This window comes from Rhinichthys klamathensis, unplaced genomic scaffold (assembly GCF_029890125.1).
Source record: "Rhinichthys klamathensis goyatoka isolate OS25496 unplaced genomic scaffold, OSU_Roscu_1.1 h1tg000165l_1, whole genome shotgun sequence".
In the NCBI taxonomy this organism is placed as follows: Eukaryota; Metazoa; Chordata; class Actinopteri; order Cypriniformes; family Leuciscidae; genus Rhinichthys; species Rhinichthys klamathensis.
Genome location: NW_026606697.1, coordinates 825297 through 847423, shown reverse-complemented (window position 1 = coordinate 847423; position 22127 = coordinate 825297). Strand labels below are relative to the sequence as shown.

Genomic DNA, 22127 nt, shown 5'->3' with positions numbered 1-22127 from the left:
AGACAACGCAAATGTCAAATGGAAAAAAAAACAACAACAAGGATAAATCAGCGAAATCGCAGATGATTACGATTAAGTTATTGAGACAAACAGAGATCGCAATCATAATTATAATACAATTAATCGTGCAGCCCAAGTGAAGATTATCTGATTCAAAACAAACATATTTGAACAATCTCATGCAGTCTAGCAGACTTCCAGGTAAAATGAAGCATTTGGGATTTGTACATGAAACAATTTTAGCAACCCATTTTCTTGCATAATGTGATTTATGTCTGAGTGAAACAAAAACAAACAAACAAAACAACAATATGGTCAGATTTGATTTTATCCATCGGGTATTAATTGTATTAAAGTGGGTGTTTCATATCAGAATGGAACCAAACCTGAAAGAGTTTTCGAAGAAAAAAAATTCAAAAGAATAACTTGTTTTTTCCCATTTTGGAATTATGCACAGATGAACTGAGAATCATGCACAATAAGACCAGGAACGTGTATTAAAAATGTAAGGTCAAATTTGATTACCTGTTTACTTTAAGCACATTAGCATGATACCATATATCAGCCCGGCAGATTAATCATTCTGCATAGTTTCTCTAACAGTTGTTATCAATAGTGTTCCTTGTCTGTTTTTAAATATTTTAAGTTCTTATTTGCAACTTATTTCTCACTTGCAACTTTTTTCTCACTTCTGAGAATGGTCATCAGCCACCCTGCACACTAGATAATGGCATCGGCCACTAACTATCCCATATCGGTCGATAATCTGTCCAAGGGTGCATCTGAAAGACACATCAACAAAATGACCGTTGTCCATAAAAGCTGCACTTCGTAATTAACAGCAATTTCCTCTTGCATTTGCTGGCTCCTTCAAACCACTGATGGGCTTCTTCATCCAGCCTTGAAGACGCAACCACAACCTCTCCATTAAGAATTAAAAGCCTCAGGTTCTGAACTTTCCTGTCCTTTCACACTGTGTGTGTTGTAGACAAGATCTGCATTACTGCTGTCATATATATAAAAGAAGCTCAGGAACAAGTTTCATAATGACATACACCTGAAATGAAGTAACATACTCTACACCACAGTATACTGTAGGCACTTGAGCATGAACCAGAAATGTTGGGTGTGCTGACTGTGCTCACATGCCTGCAGCAATGCAAAAACGCACTGTTATTCATACAGTTTTGACCTTAAAATGACACAAATGTAATATGGTTACCATAGGTCTTGCCAAAATACCATAGTTACAAACGTCAATATATATTTATATTCAAAGAATTCATCAATATTCAAAGAAAACCTTGTAACAGCTATGCACCACACTCAAATAACATTGGGAATACTATGGTACATTTTGTGCAACAACTGCACTGGTGGAAAAACTGTGTTAAAAGTTACATTACCATATTTATTCACTATTTAAGGCTTCAATGACAATGTAAGAATACCATGTTAGTACCGTGGTACATGCATACAAAAATTGATAATACCATGTACTCTTATATGACTAAAAACCAAGTGGCAGTACAATATGCCATCAAATGGTATAACATCACTTTTTGTAAGAGAAATATCAAACCGAATGATTACCATATTCACATACTCAAAGTACTTCAAAGAATACCATGCTATATGTGCAAAAACATGGTACTTTTTCGTTCGTGCAATAACAGTATACTAATGGTTTTCTGTGGGAACCTGTGGTTATCGTGGTCAAATGTTGTATTACAAAAATCACAGACACATTGCAATACCATGGTATTGAATGTACTCAGAGGTACTTCAAAAATAAAATCGCAATAAATGTACAATATCCAGACAAAAAACCCTTTGTGTTTTTTCGTGAGCGCACTAACTGTAGTAACTATGATATTCAGGCGGAAACTGCGGTTACCATGGTAAATTTTCATAAGGGTCGCCAGTAAAGACTCACCTGATGTATGAACACGTCTTCCCGAGACCTTCTTCTGCATGGACTCTCTTAAATCTCCCATCCTCCGCAAATACACGCACACGGAACCGCAGAACCGAGCCAGATCACGGTTCTGAACCAGCCACAGGTCTCAGAACAGCAACAGTCCGGTAAATGCGGCGTCCCGTCTGCATTCACATGCACATGAAGGGGTGGAGATGTGTTAAATTCGGGTTGCTTCGGCGGTCCATAAACGGATTTTTAAATGATATCGATCGCCTTAGTTTCATTGACACTCGCCGTAACGTCACTGATATTTTCACGCCTTTCCAAGCGCGCGTCGCGTCAGAAGCCGCTCCATAACCCTATTCCGCAAAAATATTCACGTAACGTTACACGCGAATCGAACATTTATTCCCCAGGCTTGCTCGTGACATTCCCTCTCCGCGTAGTAAAATCGTGCGGTAATTCCAGACCCCGCACTGTCCGCAGCAGGTCCCAGTCAGATTGATTGCTGTATATCTTCCCTACGATCTTTTTTCCATATAAGCGGCGTCGTTGCGATTCTCAATTCCAGTTGCGCATGTTGAAGCCGCATCCCGTTTCCCACTTGCGCTCCTGGCGTATCTCACGTCATCCATTGGTTGTCGTAAGAGGCGCTGCGCAACTGACGTACGACGCTGCAATTTTCCGCTGCTTAGGAACCACTGGCACGCTGTGCTGGGACGGGCTTGGTGAACACAGAGGAGAGGAGACTCCGAAATAGTATGCCGGGCGTGGAACTGGAACGACGTCATTTCCTGAATTTCTGAATGCTTTGTAATCAGCAGGGTGTGCCAATAGAAAAGGACAAATCAATTAATTAATAAATACATTCATAAAACATTTCATTGCTAGGCGATAGATAGATAGATAGATAGATAGATAGATAGATAGATAGATAGATAGATAGATAGATAGATAGATAGATAGATAGATAGATAGATAGATAGATAGATAGATAGATAGATAGATAGATAGATAGATAGATAGATAGATAGATAGACAGACAGACAGACAGACAGACAGACAGACAGACAGACAGACAGACAGACAGACAGACAGACAGACAGACAGACAGACAGACAGACAGACAGATAGATAGATAGATAGATAGATAGATAGATACACTGTAAAAAGTAATACCTAGATCTAACTTATAAAAAGTGAGGCAAGTGGCTGCATTGGATGTTTTATGTTGATTCAACTTGCAGCCTTTTTTAAGTATATTGAACACTTTAACATTACTTTATAGAAACGCAACAAAATCAAGTTGAGTTAACTAATAGTACTAGTATTACTCAGTTGGATAAACCTACTTTTCTTGGTACAGGTAACTTATTTATGGGTTGCTACAAGTAACCTGTACTCATTTTAATTAGGTTTTATGAACTTTATTTTCTTAGTAAAATTAACTTAATCATATGTGAATAAACATTTTAATATATTTTTTTTAATTGTCAATAACAATTACAAATTCAATTGAAGAAGAAAAAGATGAGAAGATAGATTGAAGACAATATATAATTTATTCAATGTCAACCAGTGTCACTTTTAACAGTGACTACAAAACAGCAAATAAATGTGGCCGCACATGTACACTCTAATATAAAACAAACACTGTAGAAGTGTATTTTCAACCTGTTCTGAACGGTACAGTGAAATATCCAAACTGCCCAATCTGAAATGTTTGGATCAAGGTAAATGTGAGCCATAACATCACATTGTATCACACTGGAACTGCAATGTCAAAAATTACATGATGATGGTTTAGGACGCACAGGGTCCAATCCTACAAAAAGCCTCTGATATATATCAAGTATACACCAGTTTTGAGGGATACATGAGGTCGAGAGCATAGGTAAGTTCAAACAGGAGGCAGCATGCTTTCAACAGGTTTGGCACACCTCTGACCACGGGCTGTCCTTATATGATAATCCCAATCGTTTCGGGGTGATGAAACATGTAAATTTTCAGTGGGCAACTGCCAAGCTCAGCGTGCACCTCTTTTTCAGCCCGACTCTATTGGTGGAGACAAAAAAGAAACAAGAGTTTGGTCAGACAAATAGGAAATGAGATGAATATTAGCAGACAGGTAGAAGAGATAAGACACAAAGTCCAAATTGTACTTTTGTTGCTAAAGGTGGTGGATACAAGATGGATACTGTGACTAGAACATGTGACCAGAGTGAAGTCTACCATGACAATGCCATAGAGTGTGGGTACTAAAATATCATGATCTACTCTAGCATGAGTGTTGTATTTTTCTGGTTCAAAGGATGCATTACAATAAAACAAATGCAATTGTCCTTGCCTGTACCTGATTGGTCATCACATTACTGTTAATTAAGCTACAGAGTTTAAATATCTTTCCAGAGCAAATGTAATCACCCCATATCATCACAATATTAATAAACCCACTAAGCAAAATTATGTCCAAAAGACATCTTTTCAACGTCTTTGTCACAAAGACGTACATTGAAAAGACGTCCACTGAGGAGCCAGAATGAACGTTTTTACGACTTTTTTTGAGGTGTTCTGTAATGAACGTTCACGGAAGCTCCATTCAAGGTTGAAAACTAGTTCAGATGTGGACAATGTGGACAATTTTCAACATCATTTAAGGTCTCATCTGGACAATTTATACTTATTCTAGACCAAATAAACACTCTCAGGATATATTAAATTAAAACTCACATTTATTTCAATGTAATTTTCATGTGTAATTGCAAAGCAATTCACAGACAGTGAAGTTTCTTTTCATGATTTTTGGACAAACACGCACTGACACCTTTAGACAGTTTAGCATCTGTCATTTAAACATCTTTGGATCATGAGAGAAATCAGATTCGAACCAGGGACCTTAAGCTGCCTGCCCTAAGTAGACAGTAATGATTTCATGATTTTTGGACAAACACACACTGCTTTGCAATTAGAAATTACGTTGCAATAAACATGAGTTTTAATTTAATGCATCCTGAAAGTGTTTGGTCCAGAAAAAGTTTAAATTGTCTAAATTAGACATTAAATTACATAAAATATGTCCACATCTGAACTAGTTTTTAACCTTGTATGGAGATTCCCTGAACGTCTATTGGACTTACAGAACACGTATAATCTGATCAAATTGTAATTGAATCTATTCTGAAGTTTGTCTTACCTGGATGTGAAGCTCGAAGACCCCAGGTAACAAAAGTGCTTGGGTATCTAAAGACCAGGAAAATGTTAGATGTTAGAAATAAGGTTAAAAAAAATCAGTTGTAAATGTAACTTCTTTAAGTAATAGGTTAGAAATAGTATAAAAATCTAGACCAAAAATCTGTCATTAATTGACAATGCAGCATTAAAATATCGTGGATCAAATCTCTAAAATCAGACAGACTACTAAACATACATACAGTCTAATCTGTGCATCTGCTTTAGTAATGCAAAAGTATAATAACATAATCTCTGAGTTCTGTCAAAGACACAGAACACACAAAACAAAGTGTTGTCCATAAAACACCACATCTTACTTTCCCTTATTTGCCCGCACAACTATTGCCTGAAGGCTCGAAATTGCGACCGTTTCGATCGCATATGATCCCGAAATTTAATCTGTGCAATCTAAAAATATAACTGAGGGCATTTGTGCAACTAATTATTACATACGTAACTTGTATGTGTTTTTAAACACTGCTGCTGTTGTCTGCCGATCGACCACACTGTGCAGCCATCTTAGCTTACCATGTGTGCAGGATAGCTAGCTATACAATTTGCAAACCTAACCTCAGCTCCCTAGTGGAGTAAGCGATTTTGTGACTTTAGTTTACATCACCAGTCATTCGGCTAAATTTGCTCAACTTACCGTGTTAATCAGACCCTGAAATTCAGATCCGCTGCAGCGACCAAACAGTTGAAGTGCCGAGGAAGATATTGCATCTGTCTGGAGTCCCCGCCAGTGAAAAAGGGATAATGCCAACTTATAAAATTTAAAATATTTACGTTTGATGAACACACCTGTCACATCGACAGCTGCTCAAATAAATTGTGCATTGTCAACTCACTTTTATAACATTTATTGTACACAACAACCACATACAAATAACTACCCAAATAAATTGCATGGGTTTTATTTAAAATATATTGTTATATAAAAACTGATATATTTTAAGTAAAGAGGAAGTATTTTGATACTCTTTTTGTATAAAACCAATAAAATAAACTAGATTACAAATATTTAAAATATATAAAACCTACTTTGTGGGTGTAGCACTTTTTACAGTGTAGATAGATAGATAGATAGATAGATAGATAGATAGATAGATATTTAATGGCATGATCTTGCTCTTCAATTTTATAAATAGGTCCATACCAAACAATCTTTGAGGTGTGTTGGAATTTGACGTAATGCTTCTTGATTGGCATTACAATGCAAGTGAGCTGAAGGTTTGGAGAAACCTCGTTTGCAGAAACCTGTTCCAGCACTCCCCAAAAAGACACCATCTGTTTTTTATAAGGGAATTATTGCCCCAGCATAACTGTCAGTTTTTGCTTCAGAGCACCTATAAATAAAATAAAATAAAATAAAACTTCAATGCAAAAACCATTTTACCAATTCAATCGAAAGCACACACCCTGCACTATACGCACCCCTGTTTTCACAGATGGAGTGGTACATCCCAGTGCCTCTCCTCCTCCTCTTGCTGCTGTGTCCTCCATCACTCCATTTCCTTTGATTCTATTTCTCCTTGAGGACGGACTCAGGCCTTCTTGCAGAGCGTATCTCTTGGTCTCTCATCCTCCGTCTCTCCACCCTTCTTTGAAAAGAAGAAGAGGTGAGCAAGGATCAAGAAGCAACATAAAGAAGGTAAGCGCCATCCATCATGATGTTTCTGAGTAGATATCCATCAAAACTGGGAGAGAATGTGATGCGCTGCTGTGGCCTGTGCAGCCATCATAACTGCATCACTACAGAAATCACATCTATCCATAAACCCATTTTTCAGTCCTTTTATGCATTCTCTGCATTGTTCTGCATGGCTTAGTCAGTCTCAGACCTCTTTTTAGCGTTCATTTATTTTTAATGTACATTGCTCCCCTCCCTTGTATGACTCATGCAGATTCACAGGGATATTTCTGCATGCTGCAGATTAACTAAATGTCATTCTGATGTTTAATGCCTCAGAAACATTGTTCATTATGTTTGGTGGGTGCAATGATGATGCTTGACTGATGTTGAGAGTTACTTGTCACTTTTGTCTCAGTTACTATAAAAAGAGCTTTCACACACTAAAGACACACATGCTTTTTAAGGAAGCAACGACTAATGGATGCTGCCCTTTGGCTGTCGAATACAAGCATGTGACAGACTCAGTCAGTTGGCCACTGCATATAATGTCATTGCCATATCAAGGTCAAAGATTCAAATGTTTCATGTGATGTAATTCCGTTTGGGCGACAAAAATAAAACGATTGGTTAATCCAAAATATGACAATTCTGTCATTATTATTTAATATTATTTACATTCCAAACGCATGAAAAAAAATAAAAAGACTCTTCAGCAGTTTTTCTTTTCATATAATGACAGTTCAGTCCAATAATATAAATAAATGAAAAATGAAAACTAATTATAAAAGCAGTCCATATGACTATATTTATTATATTTGTGTAAGAAACAGTTATTATCTTCCTCACCACCAAAGCTCTTAAATTTCATTTACAAATAAGAAAAATAAAAAAATGGACGTTTGGTTTCTAATTACTTTTGGTTCTCACATGTTTCATTAATAAAAATGACAGGCCAGTTTAAATATAGTACACAAGACCTTTATGGTATTTTTATATTGTGCTTTTTGGTGCATCACCATGAACTATTGTGAAATTATTCTTTAGAATTTTTCCAGGATGTGGCGCTTTTTTTGGCTATTCCTTTAACTTCTCTGATATGATTTTTTACTTACAGTACAATACCATTTACAAGTTTGGGGTCAGATAAGATTTTTTTTATTTTTATTTTTATTAATACTTTTATTTAGCAAGAATGCGTTAAATTTATCAAAAGTGACAGTAAAGACAATTACAATGATACAAAAGATTACTAATTCACACACATGCTATTTTTTTAAACTTTCTACTCATTAGAGATTAAAGAATCCTGAAAAGAAAAGTATCACAATTTCCACAAAAATATTAAGCAGCACAACTGGTTTCAACATTGATTATAAGAAATGTTTCTTGAGCAGCAAATCAGCATATTAGAATGATTTCTGAAGGATCATGTGACACTGAAGACTTCAGTGTTGCCATCACAGGAACACTGTAAACCCGAATAAGTTGGCACAACTCAAAAAATTTAAGGCAATAAATTGCCTCAAATTTTTTAAGTTAAGAAATTCAAAGTTTAAGTAAGCAGAACTGACATATTTTTATTTTGTATTTGTACATTTGAATTGTTCTTAACTTGAAATGTTTGAGTACACTAATTCATACATTTAACTTAAAATTTCATGGAATCTCAATGTGAACACTTTTATTAGTATAAACTTAGCTAGCTTTAACAAGCTAGTTTGCTAACATACTATTTTGTTAACTTCTTAACAATAGTATGCTATACAGCAACACTTGCAGCAATATAAATATTTAATTTGCTCTCAAATCAAGCTCATGCACCACTTGTCACCATGATGGTAACTATCCTAAAACTAACATTAACAGAAATTCTTCTAAATTAGCATAACGAAACATTAATCATTACTAAATCACCCGCTTAACATTAATCTTGCACAAAAAAACATTGTATTACACTTAATTTTAGCATTTACTCTCCCTTTCGAGTGCCATCGGCAAAGCATGCTGGGAAATATACATCCCAGCCGTTTCAGTTAAACTTAAGTTCGTCTAAATTAAAAGAAATAATTTCATAAAACTCAAAACAATGAAATAGTTCAGTTTACTTAAAATATATCCATTCTGTGAACTTGAAAGAAAAAGAAAGTGCTAAATACTCATAAAAGTTAATTTGACTGAACTAATTAGTGTAATTTAAGTTTTTCCTACTCAAACCAATTAAGTATTTTGAGCGTTAGGGTTTACAGTGAATAAATTACATTTTAAAATATATTCACATAGAAAACAGTTATTTTAAATTGTAATAATATTTCACAATAATACCGTTTTACTGTACTTTTGATCAAATGCAGACTTGGTGAACATAAGAGACTTTTTTCTTCTTTTTTTTAATCGTACCGAACCCAAACTTTTTATTGTGTATATGTATAAATTTCAAACCTAAATCTCTCCCTTTTTTTTAAATAATTGTATTCCTAAAAGAAAGCCCAAGAACACCTGCCGGATTCCTTGATCCCACTCCCACATGGAAGCAAAAGCTAAAGGAGCGCCGAAGTCTGCCTCCAAAGCAGAGAAGAAGGAGGTAGCCCCACCGCCAAAGCCAGACCCCGTCTCTGCTGAACCCGCGGAACCCGAGAAGCCCGCGGAAGATGGAGCCACCAACCAACAGGGGGCGACGGAGTCCACAGGAAGTAGCTGTGAAACCTTAGAAAGTTTGAAGCCTTTCCTGATTGGAGGAGCTGTCATCGCCCTTGGAGCTGTATTGGTGGGCGTAATCGTATTAGCCAAGAAAAACTGACCCGAGACCTGTGATTGGTTGTTAAATGGCGGGGGTTGATTAGTTCACAGACTATTAAAGTTTATATAAGGGGGGTGTTGAGTCACTAGGTGTCTTAATTTTAAGCTGTGCTTTAATTTCAGAGTTTGTTCCCGCCGGCTAAAGCAAGCTAGAGATGCATTTAGGCCAAACACTTTTTCACATAGCATTCAACACAGTTGCATATCTACATCCTCAAAGTCACTTCTGCCTGCTGGTTCAATGGTCAAATTACATCATCGTCCATGCCATAATGATGACGTGAATACAATTATACAAATATTTTTTCCAAGCTGGTCTCAAAACCCATAACTGCCAATTGTAAGATAAGACAATATTAAAGTGCATGATTCAAGGTTAACAATACAGAAGTTTTCTGGAGTTTATGGAAATGAAATGCTATTTATATAAAGCAATTGGTTTCATATTCAAATACTAATGCAAATCCATTTGTACAAGTACATGGCTCTGACATCTATTGCAGTTAGGCCTGTATTGTTGAGAGATGGTGTAGAAATGTAAAGAAAATTGCAGTTGTAATATCATTAGTTTAAAATGATCTGTGTTCAATTTGTATTTGTCATCACCTGTCATCATCCCCTAACCAAAAATAAGTCATTCTATAATTCAGTAACCTTGCCTGTGGATTGCATAGTGCCATTTCAAAATCTTATTTTTTTCGTTTGTTTGAACGATGTTGACGATTTTCTGAAGCTGGCCAATGGAAATAGATGTGTGATGCAATATAGATGCAACGTAGATTATGACGGCTTTTGTCCAACAGCTTCAATTTCACAGTTACACTATGAAGAGCGCTCTACACAACAGAAACAATCCCTAAATGCATGCAGACACGAACAATATACACTTACACGTCACATGACATACTGTTACAGAAAATGACATTTTCTTTAAAGTGCGTATATAATGCAATAATTCCAATAGAACTCTGTATTTAAAAGAAAGAAGACCATTTATTAGTTGTGATACTGATGGTAATGATGTTGATGGTGATGTGGCAACATGGTGGTTGTCTTGGTGGTGGTGATGATGAATGATTATGATTTTATTTGTTGAAGTTTACCTATCCCTCTAATGTGTCCCTTATTCCCTCCTGCCATATGTATTTTACACACACCCTCGCCCGCTGCCTTTCTGCTGTTCCTCGTGTGAAATAAAATAAGATGGCTCCCTTGTGACTTGATGGCCTTATTAAAGGACAATGAACTATAATTTCCCAGACTCAGTGTTTTTTTTTTCCGTTAGTTATTTTTGTTCGTTTTTGAAGGCTGAATTCAATGCTTGCTTAAAGCCTATTTTTTCATTCTTGAGACTGATTTCTTTGCTATTTTTCCTTTATATTTACTAAATGTAGCAGTGACTTTTAACAGGGAATTAGAAAATCTGCTAATGTAGAATTTACTGAATTGACAATAGTTTTTATCAGTAAAACACAACTTCTATCACTACTTCTACTACAACTAATAATAATAACACCTTATTTATTTATGTTATATATATATATTTTATTATGAAGTGTCCATTGAAGGGTGCATCACATTTGAGAATGGCAACAGCAGTGGGACAGGGATACTAAAAGAGACATTTACAGTATACCATAAGAATTGGATGCTTTGTTTCCAGTCAAGACTTGTGCATGCTTTTATCACCAGCAGGGTGGATTATTGTAATGGCCTCCTCACTGGCCTTCCTAAAAAGACCATAAGACAGTTGCAGCTCATACAGAACGCTGCTGCCAGGCTTCTGAGCAGAACCAGAAAATATGAACACATCACACCAGTCCTCAGGTCTCTACACTGGCTCCCAGTTACATTTAGGACCGATTTTAAAGTATTATTACTGGTATATAAATCATTCAATGGGCTAGGACCTCAATATATTGCAGATATGCTGACTGAATATAAACCCAACAGATCACTCAGATCATCAGGATCACATCAGCTAGAAAGTCAGCAGCCATATCACCCTGTAGCCCAAGACTGGTTGCCCACTGAAGCTAAGCAGGGCTGAGCCTGGTTAGTACCTGGATGGGAGACCTCCTGAGAAAACCAGGTTGCTGCTGGAAGAGGTGTTAGTGAGGCCAGCAGGGGGTGCTCATCCTGTGGTCTGTTTGGGTCCCAACGCCCCAGTATACTGGCGGGGACACTATACTGTCAAAGAGCCGTGAGACGTTAAACCAAGGTCCTGACTCTCTGTGGTCATTAAAAATCCCAGGATGTCCTTCGAAAAAGAGTAGGGGTGTAACCCTGGCATCCTGGCCAAATTTGCCCATTGGCCTCTGTCCATCATGGCCTCCTAATCATCCCCATATACTGCTTCATCACTCTGTCTCCTCTCCACCAGTAAGCTGGTGTGTGGTGGGCGTTCTGGCGCACTATGGCTGCCGTCGCATCATCCAGGTGGATGCTGCACATTGGTGGTGGTTGAGGAGATTCCCCCTTCTATGTAAAGCGCTTTGAGTACCCAGAAAAGCTCTATATAAATGTAACAAATTATAAATACCAAGGGTTCACTCTAAGCATGGAGAGTCTGCTTTTAGCTATTATGCCAGCCGCAGCTGGAACCAGCTTCCAGAGGAGATCAGATGTGCTCCTACAGTAAGCTAGTCACATTCAAATCCAGACTCAAAACACATCTGTTTAGCTATGCATTTACTGAATGAGCACTGTGCCACTGTTCGTCCGACTGTTTTTACTGTATTTTATTTTATTTTATTTGTTTTAATTATTCTTACTTCTTTTGATTATTTTAATTTCTTCTATGTAAAGCACTTTGAATTACCATTGTGTATGAAATGTGCTACATAAATAAACTTGCCTTGCCTGGCCTTGCCTTGCCTAAGGAGAACTTTTCTGTAATCTGTTTTTTTATATATATGCAACAGTAAGGATATCAGTATTTCTTCTTCTTCTTATATCAGTAAGAAGAAGAAGAAGAAGAAGAAGAAGAAGAAGAAGAAGAAGAGTTTGTCCGAATTTTCTCATGTTGCTCACTCGCTTTAGAAGGGCGCGGAACGCTTCTCATAACCTTGTTTCCGCCCGTGTGTATTTGACAAACGCAATGCGGAATTTACGCATTTGAAATGCGTCTGGTTTTAGCGGCACAAGAGAAACGTGTGTAGCGTGTTGTTTTGGTAATATTTCTTACATTTTGTTCAATCTTGAATAATAATAAAATAAAATAATTGTTAAAGTTTAGTCGTGGGTTTGTAACTAAGGAAATTACCTCGCGCTGAACCTCGATACTATATATTTTTCTACGAGTCACTAGTAAGTCTGTAAGCTTACTGCGCTTATTAAATGCTTGTTTATATCTCAGCATGCATTACTGTGATACATGTTTATCTTGGCAGCATTGTATTTTTTTCGGCGTAATGCAATCGAGAGAGAGAGAGTGTGTGTATACAAAAATAACATAATTATGACATACAATTTTAATTGTTAATTATGATTGAGGTTATTATAATTTAGATTTGTGAGGTTAAAATTTACAATTTTGAGATTAAAAAGTCAAAATTATAGGTTTTCAAGTAAGATTTCAGGTATTCAGAATTTCAGCTTATGTATTATAGTTATAATTTAAGTCATAATTTCGACTTGTCTCATGAATATGACATCATATTTTGACTTATGTTATAATGACAAGCTGCTTTTCTTATGTGGCGAAAAACCCTTACTTTTTCTTCTTCTTCTCAGGCCCCTGTCCTTCACCATGATCATCCCTGTTCGCTGCTTCACTTGTGGGAAAATCGTTGGGAACAAATGGGAGGCGTATTTAGGTCTTCTTCAAGCGGAGTATACAGAGGGGTGAGTTCATGAAATGTCCATCAGTGTCTGATTTCTCTGCATGTCTTACGGTGAACTGAATCTCACTCTTTGCTCATTTTCACAGTGATGCTCTCGATGCTCTGGGTTTGAAGAGATACTGCTGTCGCCGGATGCTTCTGGCCCACGTGGATCTTATCGAGAAGTTGTTGAATTATGCACCGCTGGAGAAATGAGGAGCTTTCTGTGCAATTGAAGATGAAAATCCCGCTCGGCCTCACGTATTTTCAAAGACTTGATCCTAATGGAAGATAATACAGGCGTGGGCTTCAACACAAACACGGCTGGTTCATTAGAATACATCTGAAGAAACGTATTATGTGGAATGTTTATTAGCATCTTGTTTATTAGCATTTTGTTTGTTAGCATTTTGTTAAATAAAGATTGAAATATCTCTGTTGTACCGTTCATTACATAATGAGGGAATCCTAAAAGGGAAGCTTTTCCAATCGTAGAGTGAATCTTGATATTTGAGTTACTGTACATGTTTGTTTGTACAAAAAAAGGAAATTTGTTCTAAAATGGAAGTTGTCATTATTTACTCAGCCTTATTGTTTTATAAACCTGTGTGCTGCCATTTTTTCTGTTACACAAGAAGAGAAGTTTTTTCACAGCTTTTTACTATATAACAATGGTTCACAACTTTGCAATGACACACCGGTCAAGTGTTAGAAGAACCAGTGTTTGGGTTAACGATTAAAAGTAATGAGAGTTATGTAATTAGATTACTTTTTCACGTAACTAGTAAAGTGACGCATTTCTTTTAAATGTATAAAAATAAAGGCTAATTCATAATTTTAATAACTAACTATTTTTATATAATTCTAAAATAACACTGCTGTCAAAATTGTTGCTGAAAACATTTGAACGTTAAAAAAAATCCATGTTGTATTTAAGTACTGTGTTAACTTTAATAACTTTATTTATTTTTAATTAGACATTCGGAGTCAGATTTTGTGCTTATTTTAGGTTAAATAAAAGTAAAAGAAATAAACATACAGGATAATTACCTATCATAATTAATAACACTGTCCCTTTAAAATAATTATATAAAGCTGAAAACTTCCATCCGCTTTCACAAGTGTTCACTGAAATACAGTCCCTAGGAAACAAACCATAGCTTTTTTTATTAGGATTTACCTTTTAAACTTACACGTGTCCGCCCAATGGTCAAGGACAAACTCAAGATTGAAAAACACACTTGTCATGCCTACACGGTATAGAAAAAAAAGAACTATTCAAAGCAACATTCAAATGATATTCAAATAGAAAAATGATATTGACCTTGCCAACATGGCGCCCGCTCCACTACGTTTCCTGTTCCTCTGTTGTGAAACAGTTGCATAAACTCTCCTTCAAAATAAAACATTGTCACTTTGTCAGCCAAGCAAGCACTTGATCAGTCATACATTACTGAAGATACTTCTCGATAACATGTTTTCAGCAGCTATTGCAAGAAAGGTACGTTTATTTGCTTTGCATTCATATGTGGCGACAGGTTTTATAGATCTAATTTGACCTCACGATTCTGAAGTGGCATAACAAGAACATCTTTCTGAGCCCATCACAAATTAATATCATACAGCTAATATATACAATTAAAATTATACGGGTTTGGAAAGTTGGATATTTATCCTGTCGTTTTGTTTTGAATGTCTGAGCAAGGACAGATGAGGATATAACATCTTAAGCGTTATTAATCTAACCCCTGAATTCACACACAAGACTAATTTCAATCTTTTGTTATAATACAGTTTCCTAAACAATGCAACAGATTCTTCATCTCTTGAGATACAGTAATTAATTTTGCTCACTGTATTGATTTAAAACAATATTTTATTTCTAGATATTTATGCTTTTAATTTTTTATTGTGTATCTGTATATATATATAGTTTGTTTATATTTATATAAACTCTGCAGGACAGTGGCCCTCCAGGAACTGAGTTTGACACCTGTGCTTTACAGGTTTAGTGTGTGTGTGTATATATACCGGTAATCATTTAACTAAAAATAGAATGAAAACAAAAATGATAAAAACACAAACTGTAACACTAGAATATCGATGATATTAAAATAACACTGGGTCATACATGTTCCTGTATAAAGTCCTGGTGTATGGAAGATGTCCTCTTTTCTGTGCCAAATATAATGTCATAGATATATTTTATTTTTTAGAAATGTATTTTATTTATTTTTTACAAAAATATATGATATAGAATATGCTGTAATATGCCTTGAGACAAAACACTATAATGATGCCAAACCCTTTTTTCAGGATGATTATTGTGACGTTATTAATTGGCATTCATATAATTCATTAAATTCATTTAATATAATGCGTACATGGACTGCTGATTACTTTTGATTATGTGTGATAAAACCTACACAGCCATATAAAATAGTTTATGTGGATAAGAGTCAAGGCCAGAGGAGATTTTTAACATTGTTTGATTTGGATCTATTCCCAGGTTGTTAGTTCGGTTTGCCGAGCATCACTGCGTCCAGCTGTTGGCACAGTGGTTTCTCGGGGTTACCGAGGTGATGCCCCAGAACCAACCCTCATTGAGATCCCACTGCCACCGTGGGAGGAGAGGACAGGCGAGTCCCTGGAGATCAAGAAGAAAAGACTCCTGTATGAGAGCCGCAAGAGAGGCATGCTGGAGAACTGCATCCTTCTGAGGTTAGTAGGTTAAAGTCCCCCTGTAGTCAATCATTTTATTCCTTAAAACTCATCTTTGATCACCAAAATTACATATTTAAACATTTTTTTTCCTGTGAAAAAATGTCTTTGTGCCTTAAAATAGCTTGAATGTAACTCTACACCCTTGCTTCATTTAGTGCGCAGATCCATGAATATGCTCATGAGCCCCGCCTCCACTCACTCACACCAGCTCAAAGATTCGCCCGCTCATCTTTACTGTAAACGCTGCACAATGGCAATTGGAAATACTGGTTTATCTCAGCCATATATGTTTGAACCGATTAAGAAGGACTTAAAGAGTGAATTAGACAGGATCGTCTTCAAGTCGCTGTATCAGAATGGTAATGCCTTCGATGTATCGCTCTCTACAATGTCGGACACATAACGGTAATTGATATGATTAGCCTTTGGCTTGACTACGTTATCAAACAGCTAATAATGTGTTACTAATGTTACACAAGCCATGTTCCCGTTCACCATCTCAGAGTCAAACAGCTGCCTTCTAAAAATTAGCATCCTTAGAAACACTTTGAACAACTCAGAACGTCACTGGAGAAAGGCATATAGTTCATCATAACATCGTAATATACATCATAAACCCGTTATATTGCTAAATGTACACGATTTTTCATATCAACAGAAAAATATACGGAGATAACCCTGACTTCTCAATGGTGTTGACTTCTGAATTTGCACATTTGTCTTAAAGCAAATTAAAAACACCACATAGACATATACAGGTCCTTCTCAAAAAATTAGCATATTGTGATAAAGTTCATTATTTTCCATAATGTAATGATAAAAATTAAACTTTCATATATTTTAGATTCATTGCACACCAACTGAAATATTTCAGGTCTTTTATTGTTTTAATACTGATGATTTTGGCATATAGCTCATGAAAACCCAAAATTCCTGTCTAAAAAAATTAGCATATTTCATCCGACCAATAAAAGAAGTGTTTTTAATACAAAAAGAAAAGTCAACCTTCAAATAATTATGTTCAGTTATGCACTCAATAGTCAATACTTGGTCGGGAATCCTTTTGCAGAAATGACTGCTTCAATGCGGCGTGGCATGGAGGCAATCAGCCTGTGGCACTGCTGAGGTGTTATGGAGGCCCAGGATGCTTCGATAGCGGCCTTAAGCTCATCCAGAGTGTTGGGTCTTGCGTCTCTCAACTTTCTCTTCACAATATCCCACAGATTCTCTATGGGGTTCAGGTCAGGAGAGCTGGCAGGCCAATTGAGCACAGTAATACCATGGTCAGTAAACCATTTACCAGTGGTTTTGGCACTGTGAGCAGGTGCCAGGTCGTGCTGAAAAATGAAATCTTCATCTCCATAAAGCTTTTCAGCAGATGGAAGCATGAAGTGCTCCAAAATCTCCTGATAGCTAGCTGCATTGACCCTGCCCTTGATAAAACACAGTGGACCAACACCAGCAGCTGACATGGCACCCCAGACCAAAACTGACTGTGGGTACTTGACACTGGACTTCAGGCATTTTGGCATTTCCTTCTCCCTAGTCTTCCTCCAGACTCTGGCACCTTGATTTCCGAATGACATGCAAAACTGAGCAACAGTCCAGTGCTGCTTCTCTGTAGCCCAGGTCAGGCGCTTCTGCCGCTGTTTCTGGTTCAAAAGTGGCTTGACCTGGGGAATGCGGCACCTGTAGCCCATTTCCTGCACACGCCTGTGCACGGTGGCTCTGGATGTTTCTACTCCAGACTCAGTCCACTGCTTCCGCAGGTCCCCCAAGGTCTGGAATCGGTCCTTCTCCACAATCTTCCTCAGGGTCCGGTCACCTCTTCTCGTTGTGCAGCGTTTTTTTGCCACACTTTTTCCTTCCCACAGACTTCCCACTGAGGTGCCTTGATACAGCACTCTGGGAACAGCCTATTTGTTCAGAAATTTCTTTCTGTCTTACCCTCTTTGCTTGAGGGTGTCAATGATGGCCTTCTGGACAGCAGTCAGGTCGGCAGTCTTACCCATGATTGGGGTTTTGAGTAATGAAACAGGCTGGGAGTTTTTAAAAGCCTCAGGAATCGTTTGCAGGTGTTTAGAGTTAATTAGTTGATTCAGATGATTAGGTTAATAGCTTGTTTAGAGACCCTTTTCATGATATGCTAATTTTTTGAGACAGGAATTTTGGGTTTTCATGAGCTGTATGTCAAAATCATCAGTATTAAAACAATAAAAGACCTGAAATATTTCAGTTGGTGTGCAATGAATCTAAAATATATGAAAGTTTAATTTGTATCATTACATTATGGAAAATAATGAACTTTATCACAATATGCAAATTTTTTGAGAAGGACCTGTAAACAACTATATATTTACACAATTTTACATTGTTGGGTGAACTATTTTGAAGTAAAATAAAATATATATAAAAAATTATTGCCTTATGTAATTACTACAAAAAAAAATTGTTTAATTAGAAAATTATAATTTGATGTACTAAAATACCTAAAACTGAAATAAAAAATGTATGAAGAACTATATAGACATAAAAAAAAGTTTAATATAAATGACAAAAACACAATAAATGACTTAAACTTGAACTAAAATTAAAATAAAACAGAACATATGATTTAAAAAAAAATATTAATAAAAAATATAATAATAGTATCTCTGTGATACTAAAATAACATTGTTCCATATTATTCAAAATCAAGGGAAAGCTAATCTGAATACTTTTTGTTTTGTTTTGTTACCAGCCTTTTTGCAAAGCGGTACCTGAATACAATGAGTGAATCCCAGCTAAAGCAGTATGACAGACTCATCAATGAACCCAGCAATGACTGGGACATCTACTACTGGGCTACAGGTATGAACAGACAAATAAAATAGATGTTCAGTGGTGTAGAGCTCTGCTCAGGCATGAAATTGACTTTGATTTTATTCATTGAATATTTTTCTGTGGAGTAACAGTAGTGGCGTATTGTGCACAATACGACCAGGAACATGTATAAAGGAATGAAATGAGTTTGCAAACGTCTTCCTCCCGTCAGATGCTCAGCCGACACCTGATGTGTACCAGGGCGAGGTGATGGACATGCTCAAAGAGTTCGCCAAGAACAAGGACATGGAGCAGCGTCTGGATGCCCCTAATCTTGAATATCTGGACAAGAGCAGCTAAAACTCAGCCTTCTGCCAGAGACTGTCATAGAAAACCAGAACTGAGCTCATTAAAGCACCTGAGACGCAACAGATATCATATATATATATCATTTAGATACATTAAATATATACAGTGAATTAACACACACACACACACACACACACATAAATAAATTATACATATAAACGCTGTACAGTGACTGTGATGTGAAAATAGCAGTTGTATTAAAGTTTGTTCTTATCGATGACTGAAGTGTTGGTCTCAATAGGTTTATAACAACCACAGGAAGAATATTTCCAATGAAATAAATTATTTCCGGTTATCTTTCTGATGTGACATGGCATGGAACAAATTTGTGTCATGAGTTCATCCATTAAGAGGCTATAGAGTACTTTGCTACAGGCACTGAAAAGCACAAAGAGTGAATCATGTAATTTTTTAAGTAGCTTGGTTAACAACTCAGTGTGTATTCAAAGATTAAACAGAGTCGTGCTAAAGAGATTTGATGAGATCTGAAATGTGCTAAAGACACGTCAGACAGGAATGTTGTTTAGCTTGTTTAATGTGGCTGGTCAGTTGTCAATACAATGTCATTCATATATTTTTATGTTTGTCCAAATATGCTTTGGAACCAAAGCGTACATGCATTTTGAAAGATCTCAGCCAGAAGATGGCAGACTTTTCCTTTGCTAATAAGGTGAATGTAAAGAGGTGTGCAGCGACTGTTGAAATGCATCCAAGTATTTTGACTAATCGAGTCCTTTAACATCATACTCAACTAGCGGTTGTTCGCCGCAGGAGCGAGTGCACTTTTCACCAAAACAGATCCGACACTGTCCTGAATGCTGAGGTACACAGACGTCAAAGGGCATGCGATTTGATGGCAGTGAGCTTTTAGTCATGACAGTTTTCTCCTTTAAGGGAGCAATGTCCCAGATATGTGTCCTGTGTACCTGTGTAGCCTGCATTTTTAAAAATGACTAAACACAGGCGTTCTCACTGCTAAAAAGCACAGATGCCACAGGGCTGTGGCGCTTTCGTTCACATGCTGGGGTTTCAGTGCGACTATACCAATATATCTGTTTCTTAAAAAAAAAAAAAAAAAAAAGTAGTGCTGCTTGGCTTGCTAAGGAAAGATTGACTATTTCTTTTTGCTCAGTGGGTTTTGGGATTTGAACTCCCCAAATCTCATCCTGTTTGTGCTGAACAAGGGAGTTGATTGACACACACCCCTATAGACCTTAGTTAGGTTAGGCGCAATATTGAATTTAACACGAATGAAAACAAGGTTGTGTGGGGAAACTTATATTTGGAGTGTTTGTCAACTTAATTTTTTTTTTTTTCTGAGAGATGTTTCAATAGTTACTACAATCCATTGAACACTCTAGGCTTCTTTCCCTCAGAGCCTCTTTCATAAGTATGGCACTACCCTGATAAAGGTCTATAGCAACCACTCTGAAGACCTCAGCAACAGCATTGCAACACCATAGCAAACATCCACAATACCTTAGCACTTAAAATATGCAAGCAACAGGCAGTCACCTATTTGTGTTTTTTTTTTTTTTTACTGTTATTCTGAAATAATGTATGCTGTACACATCACCCTGAATCCCGGACAAGAACATGAAGGGAGGGTAAAATTGTCATATTCAAAAGGAACTGATAGAACTGTTGCCAATCCTTAGAACCACAGAAAAAGGAGGAAATGAAGCAGAATATAAAGCAAAATGAAACCATATAAAGGAAAACAATAGAGAGTTTCTGAATTTCAAAGGCAGACATATACTGCCTTTCAAAAGTTATCGATTTTGAATGTTATATTTTATACTCACCAATTAAGGCTGCATTTATTTGACCAAAAAAAGTAATGTTGTGAAATATTATTACAATTTAAAAGAACTTTCTACGTTAATATATTTAAAAATGCAAAGCTGAATTTTCAGCATCATTACTCCAGACTTCAGTGTCACATAATCCTTCAGAAATCATTAAAAAATGCTGATTTGCTCCAGAAACGTTACTTATTATTGTTATCAATGTTGAAAACAGATACATTTAGAGATAAAAACAGAGATAAATTTAGAAAATAGAGTTAAAAAAACAGCATTTATTTAAAATAGGAATCTTTTGTAACATGTAAATGTCTGTAATGTCACTTTTCATCAAATTAATTCACACTTACTGAATAAAACGATTTATTTCCCTAAAAATGAAAAAAGACATCTTGAATATGTACTGTCCTGTACCAGTGGTTTTCAGTTGGGTTGTACATTGGGCATCAATTGGACACAGCACATTGTTTATCATATAAATGTAAAAAGTCCTTAGAATTATTGGGTTCACAAACAGGGCTTAGATTAATCCAGGATTAGGACTTAGTTCAAGGACATTCAAGTAGCTTTTATAAATGTAAATTGGAAGCAGAAAAAAAAAACATTACTGTTGTGCATCTTGAGACAAAACAAATGCGCTGTCATTTTAAGTTGCTTTCAGTTAAACCAGCTCAAAATTTTTAGTCTGGGACTAGACTTAAGCCTTATCTGTAAAACCAGGGGTTAATATTACCATCTTCTCTATAAGACCAACAAAATGCAACATTATTAACATGACAAAGACTGAATATGTAAATGCAGAAAGAAAGTACAGAAGAAGTGTGATTTACCAGCCAAACAAACATAAAGGAGATTCAGTGCATCTTGACTGCTGCATTATAGCTTCATTTTGCTCAGTATCAAAACCTTTGTGAGAATAGTGCATAACAGACAAGTGACTGATGAATTGACAGCAAAATACTGTAAAGTTTGATTGGACAAATACATATCTTTGAGCCTTTGGTCCTGACCTGCCAGTTGAG

At 36.4% G+C, this 22127-nt stretch overlaps 3 protein-coding genes across 3 annotated transcripts in view; 2 read left to right on the top strand and 1 right to left on the bottom strand.

The window, feature by feature from the left end:
- Positions 1 to 2624, bottom strand: part of dagla (diacylglycerol lipase, alpha) — a 40774-nt gene extending 38150 nt beyond the window's left edge. Inside the window, exon 1 of the mRNA XM_056259135.1 lies at positions 1937 to 2624. The gene's annotated coding sequence lies outside the window, so the exon portion shown is untranslated. The remainder of the gene's footprint in view (positions 1 to 1936) is intronic.
- Positions 2625 to 12704: 10080 nt separating this feature from the next.
- polr2l (RNA polymerase II, I and III subunit L) lies at positions 12705 to 13839 on the top strand. The gene is made up of 3 exons (XM_056259141.1): positions 12705 to 12890; positions 13317 to 13427; positions 13513 to 13839. The coding sequence occupies exons 2-3, from the start codon at positions 13333 to 13335 to the stop codon at positions 13619 to 13621; spliced, it is 204 nt and encodes a 67-aa protein (XP_056115116.1). The 5' UTR covers positions 12705 to 12890; positions 13317 to 13332; the 3' UTR covers positions 13622 to 13839.
- Positions 13840 to 14756: 917 nt separating this feature from the next.
- sdhaf2 (succinate dehydrogenase complex assembly factor 2) lies at positions 14757 to 19325 on the top strand. The gene is made up of 4 exons (XM_056259140.1): positions 14757 to 14906; positions 15915 to 16126; positions 18870 to 18979; positions 19164 to 19325. Exons 1-4 carry the CDS (start codon positions 14880 to 14882, stop codon positions 19289 to 19291), a joined length of 477 nt encoding a protein of 158 aa, XP_056115115.1. The 5' UTR covers positions 14757 to 14879; the 3' UTR covers positions 19292 to 19325.
- The last annotated feature ends 2802 nt before the right edge of the window (positions 19326 to 22127 follow it).

What these genes read in the sequence shown, in the direction of transcription:
- polr2l (XM_056259141.1), top strand. Translation starts at nt 13,333, where the DNA reads ATGATCATCCCTGTTCGCTGCTTCACTTGTGGGAAAATCGTTGGGAAC. An exon ending in CAAGCGGAGTATACAGAGGG is followed by an intron (nt 13,428 to 13,512) that starts GTGAGTTCATGA and finishes TCATTTTCACAG; the next exon opens with TGATGCTCTCGATGCTCTGG.
- sdhaf2 (XM_056259140.1), top strand. Translation starts at nt 14,880, where the DNA reads ATGTTTTCAGCAGCTATTGCAAGAAAG. An exon ending in CAGCAGCTATTGCAAGAAAG is followed by an intron (nt 14,907 to 15,914) that starts GTACGTTTATTT and finishes ATCTATTCCCAG; the next exon opens with GTTGTTAGTTCGGTTTGCCG. An exon ending in GAGAACTGCATCCTTCTGAG is followed by an intron (nt 16,127 to 18,869) that starts GTTAGTAGGTTA and finishes TTTTGTTACCAG; the next exon opens with CCTTTTTGCAAAGCGGTACC.